Source organism: Tachyglossus aculeatus, chromosome 1, assembly GCF_015852505.1.
Source record: "Tachyglossus aculeatus isolate mTacAcu1 chromosome 1, mTacAcu1.pri, whole genome shotgun sequence".
Lineage (NCBI taxonomy): Eukaryota > Metazoa > Chordata > Mammalia > Monotremata > Tachyglossidae > Tachyglossus > Tachyglossus aculeatus.
In genome coordinates, this window is record NC_052066.1 from 3,677,087 (window position 1) to 3,692,865 (window position 15,779).

A 15,779-nucleotide genomic window follows, 5' to 3' on the forward strand; every position below is an offset into this window, starting at 1 on the left:
AATCTGTACAAACATATATACAGGTGCTGTGGGGAGGGGAAGGAGGTAGGGCGGGGCGATGGGGAGGAGGAGAGGAAAAAGGGGCCTCAGTCTGGGAAAGCCTCCTGGAGGAGGTGAGGAGTCACATCCTCTGACTCCCAAGCCCAGGCTCTTTCCACTAAGCCACACTGCTCCACGCTGCTTCGATCTTCTGTTGGGTAGGAACCGTCTCTGTATGTTGCCAACTTGTACTTCTCAAGCGCTTAGTACAGTGCTCTGCACACAGTAAGCGCTCAATAAATACGATTGAATGAATGAATGAATGATCTTCGCCTTCGCCAAACTCCACCTCCAAACTCCTCGCCTAGCACAGTGCTTTGCACAGAAGATGCACGTCACAAATCCCATTATCATTACTTACCATTGCAAAATATTTTCCCAAGTAGAGTTATTTTATTATTTATCCAGTGATTTCAACCTGCTGTCTGCTGGCTTTTCAAACTACCGCCTGCTTTTCCGGTCTGTAAATGATCCCTGTCTTTCTGTCTGTCAGACTGTCCACCCCTTTAGAGTGAAAGCCCTTTGAGAGCAAGGCGAGACCTGATATATTCATTCATTCAATCGTATTTATTGAGCACTTACTGCATACAAAGCACAGTACTAGGCGCTTGGGAGAGTACAGTAGAACAATAAACACATTCCTTGCCCACAGCATGCTTACACTTTGGATGGGGAGAATTTGACTTCTCTTTCAGTCTCTCCAGGTCTGAGTTCAGGGCTCTGCGCACCGTAGGTGTTCAGTAATGGATCAAAAAATCAATCAGTGGTACCCATTGAGCGTCAACTAATAATAATAATAATTGTGGTATTTGTTAAGTTCTTACTGTGTGTCAGGCACTGTACTTAAGCGCTGGGGTGGATACAAGTAAATCAGGTTGGACACAGTCCCTGTCCCACATGGGGCTCACAGTCTCAATCCCCATTTTATAGGTAAGGGAACTGAGGCCCAGAGAAGTTAAGTGACTTGTAGGTCAGAGACTGTGTCCAACCTGATTGGCTTCCTTCATTCATTCAATCATATAGTATGTTTGGTTTTGTTCTCTGTCTTCCCCTTTTAGACTGTGAGCCCACTGTTGGGTAGGGACTGTCTCTATATGTTGCCAATTTGTACTTCCCAAGCGCTTAGTACAGTGCTCTGCACATAGTAAGCGCTCAATAAATACGATTGATGATGATGATGATTTACTGGGCACTTACTGCATTCAAAGCACTGTACGAAGCTCTTGGGAGAGGACGCTCCGACAACAAACGGACACATTCCCTGCCCACAGCGAGCTCACAGTCTAGCTTGTGTCTCCCCCAGCTCTTGGTTCAGTGCCTGGCCCATAGTAGGCGTTGAACAAATACCTTAAAAAGAAGAAAAAGAACTTACCGTACATTTGGAGCGGAGCCATGCCCGAAAGAATGGTGGTGGCTCGTTCTGGCTCACGGAAGGCCGTGGTCTGGACTGACCCAGTGAAGGTGGTGGTCCGTGCTGCCCCAGGGAGGTTCTCTGGGTCACCCGTGACCTCTTCCTTCAGTATCCCTTGCGTGTCCATGGCGGCAGGCGAGTAGCCCGGGGGTGGCTACTCCCCCGTCCCGTGACCGTCCAGTATTTGTACTGGTGCCAGACCACCGCGCCCTCCCCAGCTTGGACGTCAGGACCTCGCCCGTGACTTCCCGCCGAGGTCAGAGTTCAGCCACTTCTCGAAACTATCCGACCCCCCGCCCCTGGTGTGGGGGAGAGGAGGGCCGGAACAGAACCAGAAGCAGAGCTTGGCACCTTGACCCAGAGAGTTGCCCGAGTCAGACCTGATTTTCCCGGTGTCGCGGACCGAAATTCACCTGGCCCCTGGCCCGGCCTAGGGGGAGGGAAGCCAGTGTGGCCTGGAGGGGAGAGAGGGTGGGGAGCCTGAATCAATCAATCAATCAAACAATCAATCGTATTTATTGAGCGCTTACTATGTGCAGAGCACTGTACTAAGCGCTTGGGAAGTACAAATTGGCAACATATAGAGACAGTCCCTACCCAACAGTGGGCTCACAGTCTAAAAGGGGGAGACAGAGAACAAAACCAAACATACTAACAAAATAAAATAAATAGAATAGATATGTACAAATAAAATAAATAAATAAATAGAGTAATAAATATGTACAACCATATCTGGATTAAAAACCCAGCACCACCCCTGTCCTGCTCTGTGACCTCGGGCAAGTCACTCAACCTCTCTGGACCACAGTTTCCCCCTTATTATTGTTATTATTCATTCATTTAGTCATATTTATTGAGCGCTTACTGGGTTCAGAGCACTGAACTAAGCGCGTGGGAGAGGACAATATAACAGTGATTATAATTGTGGTATTTGCTAAATGCTGGCTAGCTCCTCCCCCTCCCCATCCCCCTGCCTTACCTCCTTCCCCTCCCCACAGCACCTGTATATATGTTTGTACGTATTTATTACTCTATTTATTTATTTATTTATTTATTTATTTTATTTGTACATATTTATTCTATTTATTTTATTTTGTTAATATGTTTTGTTTTGTTGTCTGTCTCCCCCTTCTAGACTGTGAGCCCGCTGTTGGGTAGGGACCGTCTCTATATGTTGCCAGCTTGTACTTCCCAAGCATTTAGTATAATGCTCTGCACACAGTAAGCGCTCAATAAATACGACTGAATGAATGGATCAGTGGAAAGAGCCCGGGCTTGGGAGTCCGAGGATGTGGGTTCTAATCCTGGCTCTGCCACTTATCTGCTGCGTGACCTTGGGCAAGCCACTTAACTTCTCCGGGCCTCAGTTACCTCATCTGTAAAATGGGAAGGAAGACTGGGAGCCCCAGGTGGGACAACCTGATTACCTTATATCTATCCCAGAGCTTAGAACAGTGCTTGCCACATAGTAAGTGCTTAACAAATACCATAGTTATTATTATTATTATTTCCCAAGCACTGCTCTAAGTACTAGGGTTGTTGTTGCCTTAAGATGTCGAGTTGGGTCTGAACCACAGCGATGCCATAGACGCATCTCTTCCGGAACGCCGCACTTCCATCTGCAATTGTTCTGGTAGTGGAGCCATACAGTTTTCTTGGGAAAAATCCAGACGTGGTTTACTATTACCTCCTTCTGTGCAGTCAGGGAGTCTCTACCCTCAATTCTCTCCCATGTAGCTGCTGCCCAGCACGGGGAAGTTTTGACTTGTAGAAGACGGCCTGCCCCTCGCTAGCCACTGCCCAAGCTAGGACTAGAATGGACAGGCCTCTGCCTGACTCTTCCCCCTGTAATCGTGACTGGTAGAGGACTGGAAACTCTCCAGGTGCCATCCTGAGAAGGGAAGTACTGGGGTAGATATGTGGTAATCAGGATGGACAAAGTCCCTATCTCCCACGGAGCTCACAGCCTTAATCCCGATTTTACAGATGAGGGAACTAAGGCAGAGAGAAGTAAAGTGACTTGCCTTAGGTCACGCAGCAGACATGGGGAAGCATCAGGATTAGAACCCACGTCATCTTACTTCCAGGTCTGTGCTTTTTTCCACTAGCTGCTGCTTCCCATTTTTATTATTATTCATTCATTCATTCAATCACATTTATTGAGCACTTACTATGTACAGAGCACTGTACTAAGCACTTGGGAAGTACAAGTTGGCAACATATAGAGACGGTCCCTACCCAACAGGGGACTCACAGTCTAGAAGGGGGAGACAGAGAAAAAAACAAAACAAAACATATTAACAAAATAAAATAAATAGAATAAATATGTACAAATGAAATAGAGTAATAAATATGTACAAACATATATACATATCTACAGGTGCTGTGGGGAGGGGAAGGAGATAAGGCTGGGGGGATGGGGAGGGGGAGGAGGGGGAGAGGAAGGAGGAAGGAATGATATAATAATATTATTATTATTTGTTAAGGGCTTACTATGTTCCAAGCATTGTTTTAAGTGCAGGAGTAGATACAAGCTAATCAGCTCTATACTTCATTCTGCTGCCCGGATTATCTTTCTACAGAAACACACCGGGCATGTCACACCCCTCCTCAAAAATCTCCAATGGTTGCCTATCAACCTCCAAGCAAAAACTCCTATCGGCTTCAAAACTGTCCATCCCCTCGCTCCCTCCTACCTCACCTTCCTTCTCTCCTTCTCCTTCCCAGCTCGCACCCTCCGCTCCTCTGCTGTGGCTCACCTCCTCCCTGGGCCTCATTCTCGCCCGTCCCGCCATCGACCCCCGGCCCACGTCCTCCCCCGTCCCGGAATGCCTTCCCTCCACACATCGGCCAAACTAGCTCTCTTCCCCCCTTCAAGGCCCTACTGAGAGCTCACCTCCTCCAGGAGGCCTTCCCACACTGAGCCCCCCTTTCCTCTGCTCCTCCTCCCCTCCCCATCGCCCCGACTCCCTCTCTTTGCTCTACCCCTTTCCCACCCAACAGCACTTGTGTATATTTGTACATATCTATTATTCTATTTATTTCATTAATTATGTATTTAAATCTAGAATTTTATTTTTCTATTTTGCCACTACTGATGCCTGTCTACTTGTTTTGTTTTGTTGTCTGTCTCCCCCTTCTAGACTGTGAGCCCATTGTTGAGTAAGGATTATCTCTGTTGCCAAATTGTACTTTCCAAGTGCTTAGTACAGTGCTCTGTACATCCTAAGCACTCAATAAATATGATTGCCCACTGTTGGGTAGGGACCGTCTCTATATGTTGCCAACTTGTACTTCCCAAGCGCTTAGTACAGTGCTCTGCACACAATAAGCGCTCAATAAATATGATTGAATGAATGAATGAAGGAAGGAAGGAAAGAAACGGTCCCTGTTGCACGAGAAAACTGAGGCCCAGAGAAATGAAGTGACTTGCCCAAGGTCACAGAGCAAGCAAGTGGCAGAGCTGGAATTAGAATCCAGGTCCTCTAACTCCCCGGACCTCTACTAGGTCATGTTGTTTCCCATCCCACAGCCCGGATTGTCTTTGTTCAGAAACGCTCTGGGCATGTTACTCCCCTCCTCAAAAATCTCCAGTGGCTACCAATCAACCTGTGCATCAGGCAGAAACTCCTCACCCTGGGCTTCAAGGCTGTCCATCACCTCACCCCCTCCTACCTCACCTCCCTCCTCTCCTTCTCCAGCCCAGCCCATACCCTCAGCTCCTCTGCCTCTAATCTCCTCACCGTTAGGCCTCGTTCTCGCCTGTCCCGACGTCGACCCCCGGCCCACGTCCTCCCCCGGGCCTGGAATGCCCCCAATCCCTCTGCCCCTCCGCCAAGCTCGCTCTCTTCCTCCCTTCAAAGCCCTACTGAGAGCTCACTTCCTCCAGGAGGCCTTCCCACACTGAGCCCCCTCCTTCCTCTCCCCCTACTCCCCCTCTGCATCCCCCTGCCTTACCTCCTTCCCTTCCCCACAGCACCTGTTTATATGTATATATGTTTGTATGTATTTATTACTCTATTTATTTATTTTACTTGTACGTATTTATTCTATTTGTTTTATTCTGTTAATATGTTTTGTTTTGTTCTCTGTCTCCCCCTTCTAGACTGTGAGCCCACTGTTGGGTAGGGACCATCTCTATATGATGCCAAATTGTACTTCCCAAGTGCTGAGTACAGTGCTCTGCACACAGTAAGCGCTCAATAAATACAATTGAATGAATGAATGAATCTCATCTGTGAAAGAGAGGGAATGGAAGCAGTGTGGTGTAGTGAATAGAGCAGGCCTGGGAATCAGAAGGTCATGGGTTCGAATCTCAGATCCGCCACTTATCTGCTGTGTGACCTTGGGCAAGTCACTTCACTTCTCTGAGCCTCAGTTTCCTCATCTGTGAAAAATGAAGATTCAATGCATGTTATCCCTTCTACTAAGACTGTAAATCCCATGTGAGACAGAGACCATGACCTACCCGATTTGCTTGTATCCACCCCAGTGCTTAGTACAGTGCCTGGCACATATTAAGTGCTTAACAAATACCAAAATTATTATTATTACTACTAATAGTCACTGCGGTCTAGTGGGAAGAGCTCAAGTGTGGGGAGACCCAGATTTGAGTCCTTACTCCCCCTCCAGGAGGCCTCCCCAGACTGAGCCCCCTCCTTCCTCTCCCCCTCCTCCCACTCCCCATCCCCCCCGCCTTACCTCCTTCCCCTTCCCACAGCACCTGTATATATGTATATATGTTTCTACGTATTTATTACTCTATTTATTTATTTTATTTGTACATATTTATTCTATTTATTTTACTTTATTAATATGTTTTGTTTTGTTGTCTGTCTCCCCCTTCTAGACTGTGAGCCCACTGTTGGGTAGGGACCGTCTCTATATGCTGCCAACTTGTACTTCCCAAGCGCTTAGTACAGTGCTCTGCACACAGTAAGCGCTCAATAAATACGATTGAATGAATGAATGAATGAATGAATGAATGATTCCCTGCTCTTGTCTTGGCCTGCTGGGTCTATGGGTCCCATCGGCACCGCTTAAGGCCAAATTCAATATAATAATGATAATTAAAAAAAATAATAATGATGATGGTATTTGTTAAGAGCTTACTATGTGCCAAGCACTGTTCTAAGTGCTGGAGTAATCAATCAATCATACTTATTGAGCGCTTACTGTGTGCAGAGCACTGTACTAAGCACTTGGGAAGTACAAGTTGGCAACATATAGAGACAGTCCCTACCCAACAGTGGACTCACAGTCTAAAAGTAGGTACAAGGCAATCCGGTTGTCCCACATGGGGCTCACAGTTTTAATCTCCATTTTCCAAATGAGGTAACTGAGGCCCAGAGAAGTGAAGTGACTTGCCCAAAGTCACACAGCTGGCACGTGGCAGAGCCGGGGTTAGAACCCACGAGCTCTGATTCCCAAGTCTGGGCTCTTTCCACTGAGCCACGCTGCTTCTCAATATCACAGACCGGATCACGGAGGGTAAAGTGTCGGAATGTGGTCAGTCTCGGAGCGTCAAAAATCCACTCGCTTTCAGGCGGCCAAGCTGGGCAGGACCCAGGAGGGGAACGAGCCCCGGCCAGAGATCATCATCATCATCATCATCAATCGTATTTATTGAGCGCTTACTATGTGCAGAGCACTGTACTATGAGCTTGGGAAGTACAAATTGGTAACAAATAGAGACAGTCCCTACCCGACAGTGGGCTCACAGTCTAAAAGGGGGAGACAGAGGACAAAACCAAACATACTAACAAAATAAAATAGAATAGATATGTACAAATAAAATAAATAAATAAATAAATAGAGTAAAAAATATGCACAACCATATATACATATATACAGGTGCTGTGGGGAAGGGAAGGAGGTAAGATGGGGGGGGACGGAGAGGGGGACGAGGGGGAGAGGAATGAAGGGGCTCAGTCTGGGAAGGCCTCCTGGAGGAGGTGAGCTCTCAGCAGGGCCTTGAAGGGAGGAAGAGAGCTAGCTTGGCGGATGGGCAGAGGGATTGGGGGCATTCCAGGCCCGGGGGAGATGCCCAGAAGCTGCTCCCTTCCCCACACCACCTGTATATATGTATGTATGTTTGTACATATTTATTACTCTATTTATTTATTTAACTTGTACAAATCCATTCTATTTATTTTATTTTGTTAGTATGTTTGGTTTTGTTCTCTGTCTCCCCCTTTTAGACTGTGAGCCCACTGTTAGGTAGGGACTGTCTCTATGTGTTGCCAACTTGTACTTCCCAAGCGCTTAGTACGGTGCTCTGCACACAGTAAGCGCTCAATAAATACGATTGATGATGATGATGAGAGACTGGATCGGGAGATGGGAGGACGGAGGGAGTTTTCTCGGGACACGGGGCAGGCGAGCTCCAAGGATGGAGCGTACTGGACCGCTGCTGCCAACCGGAGAGCCGCTCTCTGCCTCCAAAACCTATGCACACCTAGGCAGACAAGGAGGCCACAGAAAAAACCACGCCGGGCGCCGGGTGCTGCCCACATCACACAGTGTGGAAGCAGCGTGGCTCAGTGGAAAGAGCCCGGGCTTGGGAGTCAGAGGACGTGGGTTCTAATCCCAGCTCTGCCACTTATCAGCTGTGTGACTTTGGGCAAGTCATTTCACTTCTCTGGGCCTCAGTTCCCTCATTTGTAAAATGCGGATGAAGACTGTGAGCCCCACGTGGGACAACCTGATTACCTTCTATCTACCCCAGCGCTTAGAACAGTTCGTGGCACATAGTAAGTGCTTAACAAATATCAGCATCATTATTATTAGTTGTAGCATAATAATAATAATACTAATGATTGCATTAATGAAGGCCTTGCTGAGAGCTCACCTCCTCCAGGAGGCCTTCCCAGACTGAGCCCCTTCCTTCCTCTCCCCCTCGTCCCCCTCTCCATCCCCCCCATCTTACCTCCTTCCCTTCCCCACAGCACCTGTATATATGGATATATGTTTGTACATATTTATTACTCTATTTATTTATTTATTTATTTTACTTGTACATATCTATTCTATTTACTTTATTTTGTTAGTATGTTTGGTTTTGTTCTCGGTCTCCCCCTTTTAGACTGTGAGCCCACTGTTGGGTAGGGACTGTCTCTATATGTTGCCAATTTGTACTTCCCAAGCGCTGAGTACAGTGCTCTGCACATAGTAAGCACTCAATAAATACGATTGATGATGATGATGATTTGTTAAGCGCTTACTATGTGCAGAACACTGTTCTAAGTATACACACCTACACAATGAGAGATGGACTTTCTGTGTGTCCAGTGTGACTGTGGGTGCCACATGGGCCTTCTCAGCCACGTAAGTGCTCCTAGAGAAGCAGCGTACTCAGTGGAAAGAGCCCAGGCTTTGGAGTCAGGGGTCATGGGTTCGAATCCCAGTTCTGCCAATTGTCAGCTGTGTGACTTTGGGCAAGTCACTTAACTTCTCTAAGCCTCAGTTCCCTCATCTGTAAAATGGGGATTAAGACTGTGAGCCCCCCATGGGACAACCTGATAATAATAACAATGCTGGTATTTGCTAAGCGCTTACTATGTGCAAAGCACTGTTCTAAGTGCTGGGGTAGATACAAGGTAATCAGGTTGTCCCACAAGGGGCTCACAGTCTTCATCCCCATTTTACAGATGAGGAAACTGAGGTCCAGAGAAGTAAAGTGACTTGCCCAAAGTCACACAACTGACAAGTGGTGGAGCTGGGATTTGAACCCACGACCTCTGACTCCAAAGCCCGTGCTCTTTCCACTGAGCCATACTGCTTCCCAACCTGATCTCCTTATAACCTCCCCAATGCTTAGAACAGTGCTTTGCACATAGTAAGTCCTTAATAAATGCCATCATCATTATTATTATAGAGGACTGTCACCATTAGTGCTATTTATTTATTTATTTATTTTACTTGTACATATCTATTCTATTTATTTTATTTTGTTAGTATGTTTGGTTTTGTTCTCTGTCTCCCCCTTATAGACTGTGAACCCACTGTTGGGTAGGGACTGTCTCTATATGTTGCCAACTTGGACTTCCCAAGCGCTTAGTACAGTGCTTTGCACACAGTAAGCGCTCATTAAATACGATTGATGATGATTAGTGCTGGCTTCTTTAGTCACTTAACTTCTCTGTGCTTCAGTCACCTCATCTGTAAAACGGAGATTAAGACTGTGAGCCCCTGTGGGTCAACCTGATCACCTTGTATCCTCCCCAGAGCTTAGAACAGTGCTTTGCACATAGTAAGCGCTTAATAAATGCCGTCATTATTATTATTATTCAAGGACAAGACAGAAACACACACACACGCGCGCGCACACACACACACACACACACACACACACACACACACACGCCCCGCCATAACTACACAGCTCCAGGGCTCTGACCACCAAAATTTCCCAGATCCAAAAATAATAATAACAAGCAATAATAATAATATGATAATAATAACAAGATTGATGATGATAATAACAAGCAAATTGCATTGGATACAGTCCCTGTTCCACATGGGGCTCACGGTCTTCATCCCCATTTTACAGATGAGGTAACTGAGGCACAGAGAAGTGAAGTGTGCATATGTATATATGTTTGTACATATTTATTGCTCTATTTATTTTACTTGTACATATCTATTCTATTTATTTTATTTTATTTTGTTAGTATGTTTGGTTTTGTTCTCCATCTCCCCCTTTTAGACTGTGAGCCCACTGGTGGGTAGGGACTGTATATGTTGCCAACTTGGACTTCCCAAGCGCTTAGTACAGTGCTCTGCACACAGTAAGCGCTCAATAAATACGATTGATGATGATTAGTGCTGGCTTCTTTAGTCACTTAACTTCTCTGTGCCTCAGCCACCTCATCTGTAAAATGGGGATTAAGACTGTGAGCCCCTGTGGGTCAACCTGATCACCTTGTATACTCCCCAGAGCTTAGAACAGTGCTTTGCACATAGTAAGTGCTTAATAAATGCCGTCATTATTATTATTCAAGGACAAGACAGAAACACACACACACACACACACACACACACACACACACACATATACACACATACACAAATGCCCCACCATAACTACACAGCTCCAGGGCTCTGACCACCAAAATTTCCCAGCTCCAAAAATAATAATAATAATAGTTGTAGTATTTTGTAAGTGCATACTATGTGCCACACACTATAGTAAGCACTGAGGTGAATACAAGCAAATTGCATTGGATACAGTCCCTGTTCCACGTGGGGCTCACGGTCTTCACCCCCATTTTCCAGATGAGGTAACTGAGGCACAGAGAAGTGAAGTGACTTGCCCAAGGTCACACAGCAGGCAAGTGGAGGAGCAGTGATTAGAACTCATGACCTTCTGACTCCCGGGCCCGGGCTCTAGCCACTAAGCCAGACTGCTTCCTGGGGCTTCACAACTGCTCTGCTTCAGGATTGTGACCACCAGAACTTTCTGGCCCCAGAGCTCTGACCATCACAACTGCCCGAGTCCAGGACTCCGACCACCACAATGACCCGTTTCCGGGACTTTGACCACCACAACTTTGTGGTCACAAGGCTCTGACCACCACAATTTCCCTGCCCCAGCCCTCTGACCACTACAACTTCCTGGCCCCAGGGCTCTGACCACCACAATTTAGTGGTCCCAGGGCTCTGACCACCACAATTTCCTGGCCCCAGGGCTCTGACCACCACAACAGCCCAGCCCCAGGTTTCTTTATTCATTCATTCATTCAATCGTATTTATTGAGCGCTTACTGTGTGCAGAGCACTGTACTAAGCGCTTGGGAAGTACAAGTTGGCAACATATAGAGACGGTCCCTACCCAACAGTGGGCTCAGAGTCTAGAAGGGGGAGACAGAGAACAAAACAAAACATATTAACAAAATAAAATAAATAGAATAAATATGGACAAATCAAATAAATAAATAAATATCTACATATATACAGGTGCTGTGGGGAGGGAAGGAGGTAAGGCCGGGGGGAAGGGGAAGGAGGGGGAGAGGAAGGAGGGGGCTCAGTCTGGGAAGGCCTCCTGGAGGTGGTGAGCGCTTACTGTGTGCAAAGCACTGTACTAAGCACTGTACTGTGTGCAAAGCACTTCCCAAGCACTTAGTACAGTGCTCTGCACATAGTAAGCGCTCAATAAATACGATTGATTGATTGATTGATTGATTGATACTAAGCGCTTGGGAAGTACAAGTCGGCAACAAATAGAGACGGCCCCTACCCAACAACGGGCTCACAGTCTAGTTACAAGAACACAATGGCTAAGACACACACTGGGACAATATTCCCCCTTATGCGTGGTCTTAAACTGACCTCTTTCTGTGGGTGGCACAGCAATGCCACTTGGCCACTGCAAGGGGCCGGGTGGCATGGGTGCCATAGGCCAGAGATTCTCTCTCAGCAACACCAAGGTGGGCGGATGTAATCTCACCCTCCGCAACACTGCCCTTGAACCCTAGGACAGCTTTTCTCACTGTGTAGCCCGGTGCGAAGTCCGACAAATTTGAAAGGATTGGTGCCAAGGCAGCGCAGCTTAGTGGATAGAGTACAGGCCTGAGAGTCGGAAGGAACTGGGTTCTAATCCTGACTTCGTCACTTGTCTGCTGTGTGATCTTAGGCAAGTCACTTCAATCAATCAATCAATCAATCGTATTTATTGAGCGCTTACTATGTGCAGAGCACTGTACTAAACGCTTGGGAAGTACAAATTGGCATCACATAGAGACAGTCCCCACCCAACAGTGGGCTCACAGTCTAAAAGGGGGAGACAGAGAACAGAACCAAACATACCAACAAAATAAAATAAATAGGATAGAACTGTACAAGCAAAATAAATAAATAAATAAATAAATAGAGTAATAAATATGTACAACCATATATACATATATACAGGTGCTGTGGGGAAGGGAAGGAGGTAAGACGGGGGGATGGAGAGGGGGACGAGGGGGAGAGGAAGGAAGGGGCTCAGTCTGGGAAGGCCTCCTGGAGGAGGGGAGCTCTCAGTAGGGCCTTGAAGGGAGGAAGAGAGCTAGCTTCTCGGATGGGCAGAGGGAGGGCATTCTACAACAATAAATAAATAAATGATCTTAGGCAAGTCACTTCAATAATAATAATAATAGTAATAATGGCATTTACTAAGCACTTACTATGTGCAAAGCACTGTTCTAAGTGATGATGATGGCATTTATTAAGCGCTTACTATGTGCAAAGCACTGTTCTAAGTGATGATGATGATGATGATGATGGCATATATTAAGCGCTTACTATGTGCAAAGCACTGTTCTAAATGCTGGGGAGGCTACAAGGTGATCAGGTTGTCCCACGGGGGGCTCACAGTCTTAATCCCCATTTTACAGGTGAGGTAACTGAGGCACAGAGAAGTGAAGTGACTTGCCCAAAGTCACACAGCTGACAATTGGCGGAGCTGGGATTTGAACCCATGACCTCTGACTCCAAAGCCCGTGCTCTTTCCACTAAGCCACGCTGCTTCTCTGCATTCAATCTTTCATTCTTCTGTTTCATTCGATCATATTTATTGAGCGTTTATTGTGTGCAGAGTACAGTACTAAGCGCTTTGGGGAGTACAATATAACAATAAACAGACATTGCCCATCCAAACTCACAGCTTAGAGAGGGGAAGACAGACATTAATAGAAATAAATAAATGACAGATGTGGACATAAGCGGTGTGGGGCTGGGACGGGGGATGAATAAAGGAAGTGAGTCAGGGCGGCGCAGAAGGGAATGGGAGATGAAGAAAACTGGGGTTTAGTCTGGGAAGGCCTCTTGGAGGAGGTGGGCCTTCAATAAGGCTTTGAAGGTGGGGAGAGTCATTGTCTGTCGGATTTGAGGAGGGAGGGCATTCCATGCCAGGGGCAGGACATGGGTGAGGGGTCAGCAGTGACATAGAGGAAATCGAGGCACATTGAGAAAGTTGGCATTACAGGAGCGAAATATGCAGGCTGGGTTGTAATAGGAGAGTAGCCGGGTGAGGTAGGACGGGGCAAGGGGACTGTTTTAAATAATAATAATAATAATAATAATAATAATAATAGCATTTATTAAGCACTTACTATGTGCAAATCACTGTTCTAAGCGCTGGAGAGTTTACAAGATGATCAGGTTGTCCCACGGGGGACTCACAGTCTTAATCCCCATTTTCCAGATGAGGTAACTGAGGACCAGAGAAGTTAAGTGAATACATTATAGATACTAGAATCAGTTAAGCGCTTACTATAATAATAATAATAATAATGGCATTTGTTAAGCACTTACTATATGCAAAGCCCTGGTGAGGAATTTTTGTTGGATGTGGAGATGCATGGGCAACCACCAGACTTTCTTGAGGAGTGGGGAACTGTGCTTTGAAAGTTTTTGTAGAAAAAACCATCTGGGCAGCAGAGCGAAGTGTGGACTGAAGTGGGGAGAGACAGGAGGCTGGGAAGGTCAGGGAGGAGGCTGACACAGTCATCAAGGTGGGATAAGATAGGAGCTTGGATAAGCAGCGTGGCTCAGTGGAAAGAGCCCGGGCTTTGGAGACGGAAGTCATGGGTTCAAATCCCGGCTCCACCACTTGCCAGCTGTGTGACTTTGGGCAAGTTGCTTAACTTCTCTATGCCTCAGTTCCCTCATCTGTAAAGTGGGGATTAAGACTGTGAGCCCCACGTGGGACAACCTGATCACCTTGTAACATCCCCAGCACTTAGAACAGTGCTTTGCACATAATGAGTGCTTAATAAATGCCATCATTATTATTATTATTATTATTCAAATCCCAGCTCCACCACTTGTCAGCTGTGTGACTTTGGGCAAGTTGCTTAACTTCTCTATGCCTCAGTTCCCTCATCTGTAAAGTGGGGATTAAGATTGTGAGCCCCACGTGGGACAACCTGATCACCTTGTAACCTCCCCAGCGCTTAGAACAGTGCTTTGCACATAGTAAGTGCTTAATAAATGTCATTATTATTATTATTATTATTATTATTATTATTAAAATACCAGCTCCACCACTTGTCAGCTGTGTGACTTTGGGCAAGTTACTTAACTTCTCCATGCCTCAGTTCCCTCATCTGTAAAATGAGGATTAAGACTGTGAGCCTTACATGGGGCAACCTGATCACCTTGTAACCTCCCCAGCTTTGCACATAGTAAGCACTTAATAAATGCCATCATTATTATTATTATTCAAATCCCGGCTCCACCACTTGTCAGCTGTGTGACTTTGGGCAAGTCACTTCACTTCTCTGGGCCTCAGTTACCTCCTCTGGAAAATGGGGATGAAGACTGTGAGCCCCCCGTGGGACAACCTGATCACCTTGTAACCTCCCCAGTGCTTAGAACAGTGCTTTGCACATGGTAAGCACCTAATAACTGTCATCATTATTATTAGCATGGTAGCAGTTTGGATGGAGAGGAAAAGACAAATTTTAGTGATGTGAATACTCTGACCACCACAACTTCCCAGCCCCAGGACTCTGACAACCACAACTGCCCGGCCCCAGGACTCGGTCTGCCGCAATTTCCTGTCCTGGGGCTCTGACGACCACAACTTTTACGCTGCTAGAGAAGCAGCGTGGCTCAGTGGAAAGAGCCCGGGCTTTGGAGTCAGAAGTCATGGGTTCAAATCCCGGCTGTGCCACTTGTCAGCTGTGGGATTTTGGGCAAGACCCCCGGCCCACGTCCTCGCCCTGGCCCAAAATGCCCTCCCTCTGCACACCTGCCAAGCTAGCTCTCTTCCTCCCTTCAAAGCCCTAATGCCAATTGTCAGCTGTGTGACCTTGGGCAAGTCACTTAGCTTCTCAGTGCCTCAGTGACCTCATCTGTAAAATGGGGATTAAGACTGTGAGCCCCACACATGTGAGCCCCATATGTTGCCAACTTGTACTTCCCAAGTGCTTAGTACAGTGCTCTGCACACAGTAAGCACTCAAAAAATACGATTGATTGATTGATTGACAATCTGATCACCTTGTATCCTCCCCAGCGCTTAGAACAGTGCTTTGCACATAGTAAGTGCTTAACAAATACCATCATTATTATTATTTTTATTACTGAGAGCTCACCTCCTCCAGGAGGCCTTCCCAGACTGAGCCCCCTTTTTCCTCTCCTCCTCCCCATCCCCCCCCACCCTACCACCTTCCCCTCCCCACAGCACCTGTATATATGTTTGTATAGATTTATCACTCTATTTTACTTGTACATATTTACTATTCTATTTATTTTGTTAATGATGTGCATCCAGCTTTATTTCTATTTATTCTGATGACTTGACACCTATCCACATGTTTTGTTTTGTTGTCTGTCCCCTCCTTCTA

The 15,779-nt window shown here is 46.4% G+C and overlaps 1 protein-coding gene across 1 annotated transcript in view; it reads right to left on the reverse strand.

Annotated features, from left to right (window-relative positions):
* Positions 1-1,577, reverse strand: part of MARCO (macrophage receptor with collagenous structure) — an 80,494-nt gene extending 78,917 nt beyond the window's left edge. The window contains exon 1 of the mRNA XM_038746065.1: positions 1,412-1,577. Coding sequence (XP_038601993.1) covers positions 1,412-1,577 — 166 coding nt within the window. The remainder of the gene's footprint in view (positions 1-1,411) is intronic.
* Between the last annotated feature and the right edge of the window lie 14,202 nt (positions 1,578-15,779).